At 45.6% G+C, this 15088-nt stretch overlaps 1 protein-coding gene across 1 annotated transcript in view; it reads left to right on the plus strand.

Annotated features, from left to right (window-relative positions):
- Window positions 1-1369: 1369 nt before the first annotated feature.
- Window positions 1370-15088, plus strand: part of tll1 (tolloid-like 1) — a 30458-nt gene continuing 16739 nt past the window's right edge. The window contains exons 1-4 of the mRNA XM_037472986.2: window positions 1370-1545; window positions 2910-3396; window positions 14423-14545; window positions 14741-14821. Coding sequence (XP_037328883.1) covers window positions 3216-3396; window positions 14423-14545; window positions 14741-14821 — 385 coding nt within the window. The 5' untranslated portion in view covers window positions 1370-1545; window positions 2910-3215. The remainder of the gene's footprint in view (window positions 1546-2909; window positions 3397-14422; window positions 14546-14740; window positions 14822-15088) is intronic.

Genomic DNA, 15088 nt, shown 5'->3' on the forward strand with positions numbered 1-15088 from the left:
TTCTGTCGCCACCTTTCATCAGCTGTACTATACTTTACACAGCACACCTATCTTTGCCAATTAGGACAAACATCCAGAGCATGGCATTGCAGAATTTGGTTTCGGGGCCCCTGACAAAAATGAAGTCTTTCTGACTTTTTTTTTTCACCCCGAACACTGTATTTGGTGCAGGTTTAAAAAAAATATGCATATTAATTTTCTCCAGGAAACCAGGCTGATTACTAAAAATATAAGTTACCGGCTAGAAACACAGGACCTGAAAAAGCTAAACATGTTTTTGAGCTGAGTGGCCCATCAACGATGCGCCTACACATTACAGTCATTTTTCCCATATGGAAATCCATTTAAAGTCAAGTATTCACCTTTTAAAGTTAAACAAGCACAATGCAAACTTTGCGGAGTTGTGCTGCCCCGCATCGAATTGATTGGAGAGTCTTTTTGAGCAAAACAATGCTAATAATAGTGCTCCAATACCTGCAGACCAAAGCACTTGGGGGAGTCTCAAGGGGCTGCTGCTCACATCGAGGGCTTGTCCTAGTGTGTGTGTGTGTGTGTGTGTGTGTGTGTGTCAGGGAGGTCGGTGGCGGCCATTGTGCTGGGTCAGAATGCTGGCGAGGTACTTTTTCAGAGTTTCAGAGTCGCACTGATCAATAAATGCTTTAAATAGGGACACAAATACCTGCACGCAGCATTTATCTCTAAAGCTGGATCGTTCTGAAGAAGGAAGCATTTTGCTGAATAAATGACTTGGAGGGCAACCACACACAGGTAAGTGGTTAGAGAGGCCCAAACACTGCTCAGTGCCAGCGTTAATTAGCAATTATTCAGGAGAGAAATCCAGAGCACAAACACACAGATACATCACTTGTTAAACGGTGTAATAAATATACTTAAAAGGGTCCTTCAAAAGTACGTGCCACCACAGCTTGTTAAACCTTAAAGCGTTTGCTCATAAATCCGCATCCGAATCCAGAAAAGCTTGGTTTGCTTACTGCAAACATCCCTTTGACATGCTGCATTTAAACATATATTGATATTTGCTATATCTTGCATACTAAACATTATGGTAGAAACGGTTTGGAGCGTAGTCCATTTCACATGAATAAAAACTCCCAGAAGATGAGGAATGTTTAAAAAGGTCAATCAACTTCTTCCTCTTGTGCACAGAACCAGGGGTGCGTTGACCTCCACTAACTAAACTGCGTGTGCGCGCTTGTCTCCAGGGGATTTGCGTCCATGCCTCAAGGGGCGTGTGTAGTGGACAGCTTGCGGCTGGATTGACAGGAGTGACGTCAGCGCGCCGCTACCCCTCCCGGAGGGCAGGATTAGTCGGGAGCAGCAGAGACAGCGCTCCGGTAATCTCCCGGTTTCACAAAAAAAAAAAAAAAATGGGGGGCGACGGGCACGTTCGGAACCGCCGGTACCAAGTGGCACCGCGGGGCCCCTGACACTCCGGGGATTTTGGGCTCGCCGCATCGGAGGCGTGATGGGTCGCTTCGTGACGCCGCAGCAAACCGACGCGGCCCGGGCAGGTAAACGCAGCAGGTAAGCTGCGGAGGCGCGGGGCGAACTGGTCTCAGGAGGATTTACCTCGACGGGGGGGGCGGCATTGGGGTATTTGTTGACAACTTTATAGACATTGGAGGATTTTTGTGTGAAAAGGGCGCCGCCGAGTTTTATTGGCGGTTAAGTGTCACTTGGTTTGGTTTCACCCTAAACGCGTCCGTTCACTGCCGGCTACTTAGGTACCAGTGATGCGGTGCAGGATTGTTAACCCACGTAAACTCGGTTCCTCTGTTGTCCACCGATCTACTGACGGATGATAAATGTATATCATTTTGCCAAATGTACGGACAAATAAACAAACAATAACTAAATCAGTAATTTGTGGTTGGGGATAACAAAGCAGAAGACTTTGTGTGTTTTGGTCACCCTCTGAATGCCTCTATTGACCAACTCACTGATCTCTGTCGGAATCTTTACACAGATCGAGATCCAACGTCTATTTTACGCACGACCCAATGAGCGCAATTCATATAACCTTTGATCTTCTATTTTACTTGTCTCTCTTTCAAGGACAGAAAAAAAAGAAGGTGGCAGAGGAAGTGTAATGACTGCCATAAAGGCGTCTGTTGCCTACTACCTTTATGGTTTGGTTGTCACCTCCTTAGCACCTTTCTCTAAATCACCAGATAACACCCACTAGTAACTGGGTGTGAGGGCCGATGAATACTAAAACCCACAGGCCAATCTGTAACCGCAGCGTCACTTTTACCGCTACCGGTTTTCCTCCTGGAAGCCCCGCGGGGCCTTACTTTACGGATCGGTGTGAGTGAAGGGTCCACCCCCCCCCCCCCCCCCAAAAAAAACCCTGTGAAGATCGGCGCGCGTCTCCCTCCGGTGTCACCACGCTGCGATGAGGACGCAGCTCCCGAGGTGTGTTCATCACAGAGGGATATCCATATGTATGCGTGTGTTTGTGCTCGGTGCGAGGGAGGAGGAGGAGGAGCGGAGGGGGGGGGGGGGGTTGCACCAAATACGCTCACAGTAGAGACGAAAGACGCAGAAAGAAAGTTCGGGTTACGCACCTCGGTGCAGGTTTTTGGCCCGGGTGTGCGCGCGCGCGTGTTTGTTCGTAGGCGGTGCGCTGACTCGAGAGAAGTGAGAAAGGGAGAGAGCGAGATAGAGCGGGGGGGTAGGTGGGGGGGGGGAGTAGCACTATAGGCAAGAGAGTGTGGGACACTCAGTGGCGCTCGTGAGCAGGCAGGCACACGGCCGCGCGTCTTTGCGCTCAGAGATCAGATGTCCACATCCATTCACCGCGTCTCTGTCTTGTGTGTGTGTGTGTATGTGTGTGTGTGTGTGTGTGTGTGTGTGTGTGTGTGTGTGTGTGTGTGTTTTAATTCTAGTCTCAGGAGCCTCACCTGCGAAGCTACAGCGGAGGACAGTGGAGCTCCTCGGCGGACGCTTTGCTGACGGACAGACACCGGGAGACACCTACGGACAGACAACTCGGTGTACTTTTACCATGGGGGAGAGCCGAGAAGATTAACTTGCAGCGGCTTATAGTATCCGGAGAAAGAGAGAGCCGTCTTCACCATGATCCGCTGAAATTCCTGCCGCCGATGCTTCCTTTGGGGAGTGGGTGGACCATCTCCTAACAAAACAGAGGGGACGAGCAGAGAGGCCTTTTGTTCCTTTATTTCAGTCCTCCGATGGACCGAGTGCCCTCGGCACTGGCCGCTAAGATGCGCTGGATCACGCTGGTGCTCGCGGGCTTGACTTTCTGGGGCAAAGTGACTATTTGCAACTGTCTCGACTACGAGGAGCCAGACTATGATTATTATGAGGAAGAGCGAGCGGAGACCATTGACTACAAAGACCCGTGCAAAGCTGGTGAGTCCTGTCTTCACTCACGTTTTTTTTAGTTTGTAATGATAACCTTGAATATTCTTGAAAATGGAGTCATTTTACGCGCAATTGGTCGCGTTGATCCAACCGCCCGAGCGCGCTGGGTTGCAGAGGTTGCACGTGCACGTGTGTATGAGAAATGGTAGATGCCAACAATTCATCGTTATGAACCCTCGGTGGTGCCACGTGCAGCCCCTTGACAGTCCCGCTAAGCCGGCGTCCTCCCGAGAAGCGCGCGCGCGCACGCACGTTCGCCGCGAGCATTATCCGTTGGCTGAATATTTGTTCTGATTGAGGCCAAAATGTTGTTGCTGTACTCTGTGCTGTGCATGCTCACCAAGTACACCTCTGTGTGCGGGTGTGTGTGTGTGTGTGTTTGCACGTGGACCCAGATGTTAAATCAGCCATTAAGGAAGATGAGAAACAGCTGGACTCAATTGTACCAACACAGCGCTGATGCACTCTCTCTCTCTCTCGCGCGCGCGCGCACACGCACGCACACACACGCACGCACGCACACACACACACACCTAGAGCTGTGTCTGTTCTCATAAGACCGTATATGTGTGTATGTGATCTTACATTCTTACAATTTCATCACCATATTTCTGTCACTGATATGAAGCAACGTGCATGCATGAAACATCTCTGGTATTTTATGGGTAGCTAATCCTAATCTTTGTGTGGTCCAACTTGAGCTGCAGTTTGACTTTTGAACCAAGCTCTCTGTCTTTCCTTCTGTAAATTGTATTTACAGTGCACCTTCAGGGTTTGTGAATGGGTTTGCTGAGATTCCTAAATGATCAAGGCGCTGTGCTTCTTCCCATTATACGTTTATTGCATTTATATTAAGATTTTTGCCTTCATATCAACATTTCTTTCCCCATATATTAATATATGCCACAAAACACCTGCGCCGTCGTATAACTTCCCAAATGTGTAGGAGATATATTATCAAACAGTAAAGAAGGCTAAAAACTCAACAAGCAAGTATCGGGGCTCAATTGTCAGTCCTAAATCTTCTTTAATCATGCGCTTGTGTTTTTGTGTGTCAGTCTTCTTTTGGCCTGTTTACGATGACCAGTAAGGATTGTTGTTGCATGTTAACACTTCACATCGAATCTGAAGATACCTGAGAGATGTCGCTGTGTTCTCCCTTCTTCTTTTATCTCGATGTTGGCTTCGGTTACACCTGTCTCACTCTGTGTGTGTGTGTGTGTGTGGGCGGACGAGTTTACGCACACAAATATGTGTTTCTTAGCTCTTCTGAGGGCCCGATGTTGTCTGTGATGAGACGTTGGGCCGATAAGGACTCCACCCAGAACACAGAGTGTCCACACGCTGACCAGCACACATTCCTCACATACCAAATACACAAACCTGACAACCCTGGACACCGGCCAGTGTGTGTGTGTGTGTGTAAGTGTGTGCACTTTGGGCATGTTACATTGTTGTGCGATGTTATGTGGATACTGCAATCACATGACTTTGTGGTTTTTAATTATGCTGAGACCTTGACTAGTGTGTGTGTGTGTGTGTGTGTGTGTGTGTTTGGATTGAAGCCCTGCAGGTTACGGGGAGACATTCAATCTGTTTCTTTTTATATCATTGTGTGCATCTATTTGCATCCTTAGTTTTTAATGCATCAGAGACTCTAATATTCATTTTGTGAATTTGCAATTTAACATTCACTTAATCTTCATTCACCAACCCCTCCTTATGCTTTCTCTCATCTGCAGTGCTGAATCGATTGAACTTTATTACCATGGAACAATAGACACTGTAACACTCCTCAGTCCTGTTGACTTCTAGTCGAGGTTCAAAGTTAATTTTTGGCTTTTAAACAAAAGAAGAATTAATCTTTACTCAGACAAGCTATTTAAGAATGTTGAGGATTTGCTTATTTCTCTCTTTTTCTATATCATTTTCAAATAAATATCTTTAAGGTTTATACTGTTTTAGGACAAAACTTTGAATGGTTCTCTTTGTGTCATTTCTTTTACTTTTACACCATTCTCTCCAGGACCTTTTTTTTATTGATGTAGAATATTTCAATAAAAGTTCGGGAGGAAGAGATTGATTTGTTTCAATGTTTGTCTAATAATAAAAACAGGGTCTTGATGAATGATCAAAGTTGTAAAAGTCCATTTGTCGCCTGCAAGCAGGAGGTCAAACGCGTATAGCGGTGCGTCTCCGAGCGGTCAAAACACTGAGCTTTTATACACACATACACACATATGAAGGCCATCCTCAGTGGCAGGTATGAAATGTTGCAAACCCAGTTGAGATAAGGTTAAGTTGGGGTAACAGACTTCCTTTGTTCGAGCATTTGAGGGAAAGCATGTTTGACTGCCCTCCTTTCTTCGTACACACACACACGCACACATTATTTCAATACAGACAATAATCACTCTTTAAGCATAACACTATGTTATACAATATTTTACATTTACATTAACATATGCACATATGTGCACAACAGCATACTAAAATTCCTACATGGACTAACTATACATAATGCTGTAAAAACAAGTCAAATTATTCTCTTACATCATCTTTCATTTACACAACCATGTTCCTGACATCCTCTACACACACACACACAAACCTCTTGCATCTAAATGCACCCAGAGTAAAAATGTGCGTGATAAGTCAACTGTTAATGGTTTTTTGTTATTTCCTATTTAACATTTACATATTAAAATGACGTCATGACACACTGTCTGCATGCACACGCATTCTCAAGTGTCTTTTATGAACCTGCACATCCATAAAAATAAAAAAAAGTGACCAGCAGAGTAGCAATACTGGAGACGATTGTCTGTTGCACCCCTAGAGCGCGCATGCGAGTGTGTGAGGGGGTACGTGGCCGTGTCTTTCTGTGTGTGTGTGTGCGGCTTGTTCCAAGGGTCCTGACCCTGTGGCATCGGTCTGAGTGGTTGGTATTCCGCCTCCTGTTTTTGCTGGGAAAACACAAGGGGAATATTTGGCTGTCTGCTTATCTCCTCCGAGTCCCGCGCTGGTAAGACGGGAGAACACACACTTCCAGGCCTTTGTGAAGTGATTTCCCCACGCGCGCACACACGGACGCACACACTCGAGACACGCACGCAGCGCTCCCTTCATTCACCCGCGCTTATCTCTTCCTGGTTGTCTGCATCCTGCTACTCAGCTGGAGATGACACACACACACACACACACACACACGCACACGGGCACACCAACACTCAGACGTGCACGAGCTCCTATACGCTCTCTCAAAGAGTCATTCATGCTTCCTTCCAAATCACTGTTCTCATAAAATGCTCCCCACAAACAGAGGGAAAGACAAACAAACCACGGTGCCGGAGTGGAGCTGGGGGGGGGGGGTCATTTCTTCAGGAGTGACCCAGGAGACCAACGGCCTGTTCTTCAGCTACGCCGGTGGTGCATCAGTGTGCGGCATTATAGCACAGTACACATTGGTTTTTAGGCTGTTTTATTGTGCACAATCTGATTCTGTCAGACTGCAACAAAATCACATCAGTTTTTCCGCGTGGAGCCGGAGGCAGGACCTTCTACGCGACAGAAGGTCTGCTCTCTACAGTGCAGGGACATGTTGGTCAGATCGAGGACCGGCTGCTTCGGCGTTGCTGCTGCAACTGAACAGGATCGTTGAAAAAAGTCCAGTCCACGCTGATGTTTTTCCTGTGGCAGCACAGCCTCTCACCAAACTCAATACCTACCTGGAACTCCGGGGTCATTTTGGGGAATCTTCTCCAAGCTTATACATGAAGCCATCTTTCCCCGTTTTGTTCAAGCCGCCCAGAGAGGATCCGTGTCTGGTTCCGCCAACTCATTTTCTCACTGCCAGCAACAACAGTACGTTTGACCGCGCGGCCTTTAATGAGTCCTACAAATAAAAACCCGCACTGCATTTAGCCAACTTTCCCATTACGGGTGATGTCACTTGGTAATTCCCCTCACCGTTATTATGGGGTTTCTTTTATGTTGCATGCATGTCATCTTAAACACTTAACCGTGCAATCCAGAAACCAGCAACTTCGGCTGCTCCCTCCATTCTGTTGTGGTGATCGTATAGACCGTGTGCTTTTCTCGCCAACGTGTACTGGATGTGTGTTTTTTTTTTCGGGGTCAGAGAATGAAGCCCACCACGTCGTGACAGTGAGCCGCGGCTACTGTTCACCCCTTCCCTCATTTTTTTCAGTAGGAAGGAAGCTAAAGCAATGTGTGCATGAGTGTGTTTGACACTGACACTGCGTTGTGTGTGTGTGTGTGTGTGTGTGTGTATCGTATTATATTAAAAAGAATTTTCCCGAGCTCATGCCACCGAGCTTCCGAAGTCTTCTTCAGGACCCCGAAAGCTCAGCGTTAAACTCGGCGGCCGCTTGCTTTTGAGGCGTCATTGTTCTGGAGCTGCAGAAGCCATGAGTCAGCACCGCCTCGGCGCTGCCCACCTGCCACACGTTGCTCAATTATTAAGTGCTTTTGTGTCACCGAGCGTTTGCTGATGCTATTTATAGCAGCAAAGGAATTCGCATACACCTGTTTTTTGGTTGCACGTCAAGCAAACAGTGGCATCAGGGGGCAATACCGCTAGTCCCAAAATTGCAAGTCATTACAGCTAAACCGATATGCTTCAAAGTAATCTGCTGTACTGACCAGTTATTTCTTGCTTGATCCATTTACGTAATTGAACAAAAAGGGATTCAGAATCCTCTACCGTGCGGCGCTTTGGATTAAAAACATCACATCAATATATATATATATGTATATGTATTGATCCCCCTTCATGTAGGAGCCTGCTGTCTGCCAGCTGCAGACTGACCCGGGAGGCCCCCCCCCCCCCCCCGGTGGTTTAACCGAGCCTCGATCGCGTCCCGTCACAGTGTCTCGCCGAACCCATGACCCGCCGGAGAGGAATCTGTGTCACTGTAATGTGATTAGGGGGTTACGCCATGTTCTGTCCGTGCGTGTGTCATATGATATCACGTTATCTGGTCTCATACCGGACACTTATTTGCCAGCTTTCCCCGCCCGTTTACAAGGACTCTTTACCTGTAAACACTCTTTAAGTGTGTGTGCTCTTTTGAAGTTGCCGACGTTTATTTTTACAAACATTTTTACAAGTGATTGTTGTAATGTATCCCTGCTTAAAATGCCCATCCAAAAAAAATATGCATATATATTCATACAAACACACACACACACACACTGTGCTAGTGGTAGACAAAGTGATAGAGTTGTATGATTGGCTCTTAGTCACCACTTGGGATTGTGTTTAAGCCAGCGAAAACATACTCGTGTGTGTGTGTGTGTGTCTGCGTCAGTGTTTGTTTCTCCGGGTCAAACTATGACTTTACAAAAGAAGAATGGTGGTCAAACTCAATTCTTAGCTGGCCCGAATTGCTGGCAAATTGAAAAATTTGTAATAAAAAACAACATTGGTCACACACACACACACACACACACACACACATTTCATCCAATGTCACAGAGGTCAAGATGATCTGGTTATATCTTTATTTCTGTCTCTCTGTCTCACACAAGTTCTGAAATGGTTCATTTTGTTTCTACCTCATTAAGACTTTCATGGAAGAGACCAAAGTTGCTCCTGAACCCCAACCGTGTCTTAAACACAGTTTTAGTAGTTTCCATCCGTGGGTTTTATAGAAAGGAAAAAAGAACGCTTGCAGAATTATGAAGTCTCGTTTGGTTTGTGCTGTCATTTCTCTTCACTATCTCCTTTAATTAGTAAGCATGACATTCTTACGCGCTAAAAAGTTTAATAATTTAACGTCATGCACATAGCGTATGTATGTTCACAGTCAGTGATACAGTATAATGATACCACACATGCACATGTTCAAGCACACACACACACACACACACACACACATCTTAGCCCCCCCACAAAGTGTGACCTTATATTTGCTTAATGAGAAGCTTAGCGATGGTTCTGTGTGTTTGTGTGTGTGTGTGTGTGTGTTAAACACACAGAAATGAGTACAGCATGAGTGCATCATTCAAGTAAGAGATTGATCCCATAACAACACTCATTAAAGCAGCAACATTGCTTTGGAATCTGGTAACTTGTAATCAAACCATCAATCATTAGAATATTTAAAACTGCACGAGAATAAAAACAACCTAGTGGATTTGAAGTGATCACAGAATATAAAGTAATATTCAAGCAGAAGACCAATCCATCCCATTCTAACACGCTTGTTAAACACAGGTCACAGGGTGAAACCGGAGGGACTTGAGATCTGCGGCCAGTTGAGCTGCTGTATTTCGTACAAGCGACAAATGTGTCACGGCAGCTCGACCGAGGCGATTATTTGACTAAAGTCTCACACAGAGCCACCATTCTGCACCTGACAAATCCGTGCAGAGTAAACCCGCACAAAGCCGACAGCCGAGGGAGGGGGGGGGGGGTCGATCAATGCGACACGGACCGCCGCCACGGCGTGAGGGTACAGTCGGCCTCTCGGTTTGTGTTTGGTGCATTATCCTTCCGCTTGTGTGTGTGTGTGTGTGTGTGTTTGCTGCAGTGCCCCCGCTGAAGGGCGAACAGCAAGGCCCTGGTCAGCATGATGTAAGTCTCCTGGGACTTCCTGGGGGGGGGGGGTTTCGGATCAATACTTTTCCCTCTGCACCTCCCCGCCTCGCCGTCCTCACCCCTCTCGCCGCCCACTGGCTCGACTTTGGGCTATTTATGGCGTCTCTATGGATTAACGAGACCCCAACAATCAATGGGCCAAACTATCTCTGTGCTCTCCCTCCTCTTCTCGCTCTGCTTCTGCTCCTTTTCTCCCAGGAAAAAAAAAACTTTTAGTCCTTGTGGTATTTCCTTCCTAGTTTTCGGGCGAATATCTTTTCAAATGGAAATGATGCACACGGATGATGATATTTTGCTGGGGAAGTGTTGAGTTTCTTCAGGTGGAGGGTGGATTAATTCCTTTTTGCACCCGTGCCGGTGGTTTTTCTGGCTAGACGGGAGTGTTGTCCACAGCGCCTGTTCAGACCACATCTTAGCACCAGGAAGGGTGTAATTGTATGAGGGGCCGTTTAGGACTTAACTACTGAGACACTCTCACACACACTACTGAGACACTCAACACTCTCACACACACTACTGTATGAGGGGCCGTTTAGGACTTAACTACTGAGACACTCTCACACACACTACTGAGACACTCAACACTCTCACACACACTACTGAGACACTCTCACACACACTACTGAGACACTCTCACACACTCTACTGAGACACCCAACACTCACACACACTACTGAGACACACTCACACACACTACTGAGACACTCTCACACACACTACTGAGACACTCTCACACACTCTACTGAGACACTCAACACTCACACACACTACTGAGACACACTCACACACACTACTGAGACACTCTCACACACACTACTGAGACACTCTCACACACACTACTGAGACACTCTCACACACACTACTGAGACACTCTCACACACACTACTGAGACACTCTCACACACACTACTGAGACACTCTCACACACACTATTGAGACACTCTCATACACACTATTGAGACACTCTCATACACACTATTGAGACACTCAGACAGCATCTCGCTATACAACATGAGAGCATCTCACTATACAATGTGAGAGCATCTCACTATACAATGTGAGAGAATCTCAGTATACAGTGTGAGAGCATCTCAGTATACAGTGTGAGAGCATCTCAGTTACACCGGAAGGCATCTCAGTTACACCGGAAGGCGGAAGCAAAGAGCGCTGATTTTGAACAGCGCAATGCGCCAATCATACGCCCTTCCTTCATATGCCTTGAAGTCTGCGGTCGCCCGTCCAAGTTTATAAATACTACCATATTCAAGGGACGGAATGTCATTTTAGGACGTTTTCAGGCGAGAAATTAGGTGTTTAAGCAACATTTCTGCGGTCGGTTTGTTAACATTCAGCCATCGTAAAAAATTCCATGGAGGATGTCGGAGACGTGAGGCGTAGTTAACGGGACCACCTGATGCCCCCAGCACCGGGCGGTCAGCCTCATCTCACGCCGCAGACAGCAGCCTGTTCTCGGCCAGACTTCTGTGAAATTGACTACTTAAATTGACACCTACTACTAGGGGGATGTTGGGCCGTCCTGATTTGCAATGCCCTGACGCGTATTTGTCCTCCTTTTTTTTGGAGTTGCGCTGGGAAAACTGTCGCCCCCCCCCCCCCCTCTCTGGCCGTAACGTCCGCGCCACCCCCGCTAACCTGAAACGACTTTGACACCCCTGATTTAGAGCCTCACGAAATATTGTCCTTTTTTATGGTGTTATGGATATGGTCACCCTACATTGTATCTACTTTTCCGTAGCGGAGACACGAGTGGATCTTACAATAGAAATATTCATTAATTAATATTTGGATTTTAATGTATTATTTAATCGATTATTATCCTTCGCTTTGAAGCTGATGCCCTGCTGCCGGTTTCCATGACGGTCTCCCCACAAGACCTTTAATAAAGACACGATTAGTTTTATTCCACAATGATAGACAGTACAATAAGCGCGCACACTATGGATACAGTCTAGTTTACGTATAGTTTATTAAGGTTATGAATTTAAACTCTGCTCGCAAAATAGCCATTAAACAAACACCAGTCTCAGATTAGAGGTTATGAACACTCATCCTAGTATTACTATCGTATATATAACCGCTACGGAAAAGTGGATCGAAGCGGAGCATTTCACGGATGTCTGGCCGAGAACAGGCTGCTGTCTGCGGCGTGAGATGAGGCTGATCGCCCGGTGCTGGGGGCATCAGGTGGTCCCGTTAACTACGCCTCACGTCTCCGACATCCTCCATGGAATTTTTTACGATGGCTGAATGTTAACAAACCGACCGCAGAAATGTTGCTTAAACACCTAATTTCTCGCCTGAAAACGTCCTAAAATGACATTCCGTCCCTTGAATATGGTAGTATTTATAAACTTGGACGGGCGACCGCAGACTTCAAGGCATATGAAGGAAGGGCGCGTATGATTGGCGCATTGCGCTGTTCAAAATCAGCGCTCTTTGCTTCCGCCTTCCGGTGTAACTGAGATGCCTTCCGGTGTAACTGAGATTCTCTCACACTGTATACTGAGATTCTCTCACACTGTATACTGAGATGCTCTCACACTGTATACTGAGATTCTCTCACATTGTATAGTGAGATGCTCTCATGTTGTATAGTGAGATGCTGTCTGAGTGTCTCAATAGTGTGTATGAGAGTGTCTCAGTAGTGTGTGTGAGAGTGTCTCAATAGTGTGTATGAGAGTGTCTCAGTAGTGTGTATGAGAGTGTCTCAATAGTGTGTGTGAGAGTGTCTCAGTAGTGTGTGTGAGAGTGTCTCAGTAGTGTGTGTGAGAGTGTCTCAGTAGTGTGTGTGAGAGTGTCTCAGTAGTGTGTGTGAGAGTGTCTCAGTAGTGTGTGTGAGAGTGTCTCAGTAGTGTGTGTGAGAGTGTCTCAGTAGTGTGTGTGAGAGTGTCTCAGTAGTTAAGTCCTAAACGGCCCCTCATATAATTGGGTTTATTTTTGTGGCTTTATATGGAGTCACACCACCAACACGCTCTACAGAATCAAATGAACCTTTTTTAACAGATGTTTGAGTGTGAGTGGTTTGCTTTTTCCACTTTTTAGTATCTCACTAAATGCAAATTCCTGTAAAAAGAAAAGAAAAAATGCACAAGCAGAATATATTCCCATTTTACAAAGTTTATTACATCTGCAGATTTCCTTCTTCAACACATTTTGTAACAACATTATAAAACACTATAGAAACAGTATCATTAATCAGTAATAACAACCCATTGTTATTAGTAATATTTGAATCAGCTTGTTTATGTTGAGTGACGAAACAACCGGTAACTATTGACTTCATCAACTATAAATATTAAAAGTGATTTTTCAAACAAGCCCTTTTCATTTCAAGGTTGCACCTTCTCAGAAGCAAAGGTTTTATGTTTGCATTTTCTTTTAATATAGAAAACTGAATATTTAGAGGGATTTAGAGCAAGAGTTAGAGTGTTATAATAATACATTCACAGCAGCTCTATCCCGTAGATGTCATCCTTACATTTAGTTAAATAACTATATCATATACCAGCAATCAACAGCACACACTCCCAGGTTGTTTCTGATATGATTTGTCAACAATCTGTGGTCATTGTGGTTTGCTCCTGTCTTCAACAATTGCTCGGAGTCGAGCACAATGGCACCCTGACCCCCCGTTTCCTTTAGTGGCAATCCTGATTAGCTAAGTGACAAGTTTCTCCCACGCCATTGTTAATGTATTAGTGTCTAGAGTCCCTGTGGGCACTTTCATTCCGCTGCTTACTGTTGGAGGCTGTTTAACACATATCGAAGGAGAAGAAAGGATTCTATCTATCGATCTATCTATCTATCTATCTATCTATCTATCTATCTATCTATCTATCTATCTATCTATCTATCTATCTATCTATCTATCTATCTATCTATCTATCTATCTATCTATCTATCTATCTATCTATCCATCCATCCACCCGTATGTCGCTCATCCATCTATCCATCCACGAAAATGATGATCTCCTAGAGACAGAATTTCCTTTGGACTTTTCTTAGTTTTTTGTCCCTATGTTCGGACAGCGTTGCCTTGTTAGTGGAAAAAAGAGGGAATATCAAAGAAAAGCTGTGTTTCCAAAGGCTAAGGACTTTTTCATTTTTAGCCTTGCAAACATACAGTTTGCAAAGAATCGAGCACAGACCAGCGTGTAAATAAAAGGCCAAGCAGAACTTTGTAGCATCGGGTGTGTAATTGCAGGTATTGGTGGTATGACAGTGTTGTAACTCACACAATCAATAACCAGAGGATTCAATGTATTCATTGATTTGCTGGCCAAAGAGTGTGTGCACTGTTTTTTTTTTTCTTCTATATTACACCTGTGATTCTGCTGCTGATTGTGATCGTTCTTCTCTTGACTTCCAGCTGCATTCTGGGGCGACATCGCTTTGGACGAAGAGGACCTGCGCATGTTCCAGATTGACCGGACGATAGACCTCACGCGGCACACACACACAAACACACACTCCCGGCAGGGCCACACGTCCGGTGAGTGGACTCACTCGCCAGTCATCTTTTAATGATCTCTCTCGTGTTTCCTCTGAAAGTCTTTCTCTCATTGGCCACCGGCTGCAGAGTAAAGCGGAGTCAAAAGGGAGGAAGTGACGGAGGGGGGGGGGTCAGCTGATAAAAGCTTTTTATTGTGCGTTATTCGTGTTTTCATTCTTGGCTCTTGCGTGTCAGGTGGCCTGGAGGAACACGCGGTTTCTAAGAAGAGCGGATCCTTATATCTACTGCTTGATAGAATACGCAGGTTCGGCTTCGGTAAGGAACCCAAACATCACTTCAGTCCTCTAATGATGGAGGTTTTTCATGTTCTAGTCAAGAAAGTACAAATCATGTATCTTTTACCTTACTGCAGACATACCATAATGGCATCAGGGAAGCCATAGGTTGTCAATTGTATTAAAAGCGCAACGTACGACAATGTCAAGCAAGTTTGAGTATGTTAATCTTCTTTATGTCAAAGTGAAGTCAATGGAATTAAATGAAGGTCCTTGCTTGGATGAGTAAAGAACAGACAACCAAAGA

Source organism: Pungitius pungitius, chromosome 9, assembly GCF_949316345.1.
Source record: "Pungitius pungitius chromosome 9, fPunPun2.1, whole genome shotgun sequence".
Lineage (NCBI taxonomy): Eukaryota > Metazoa > Chordata > Actinopteri > Perciformes > Gasterosteidae > Pungitius > Pungitius pungitius.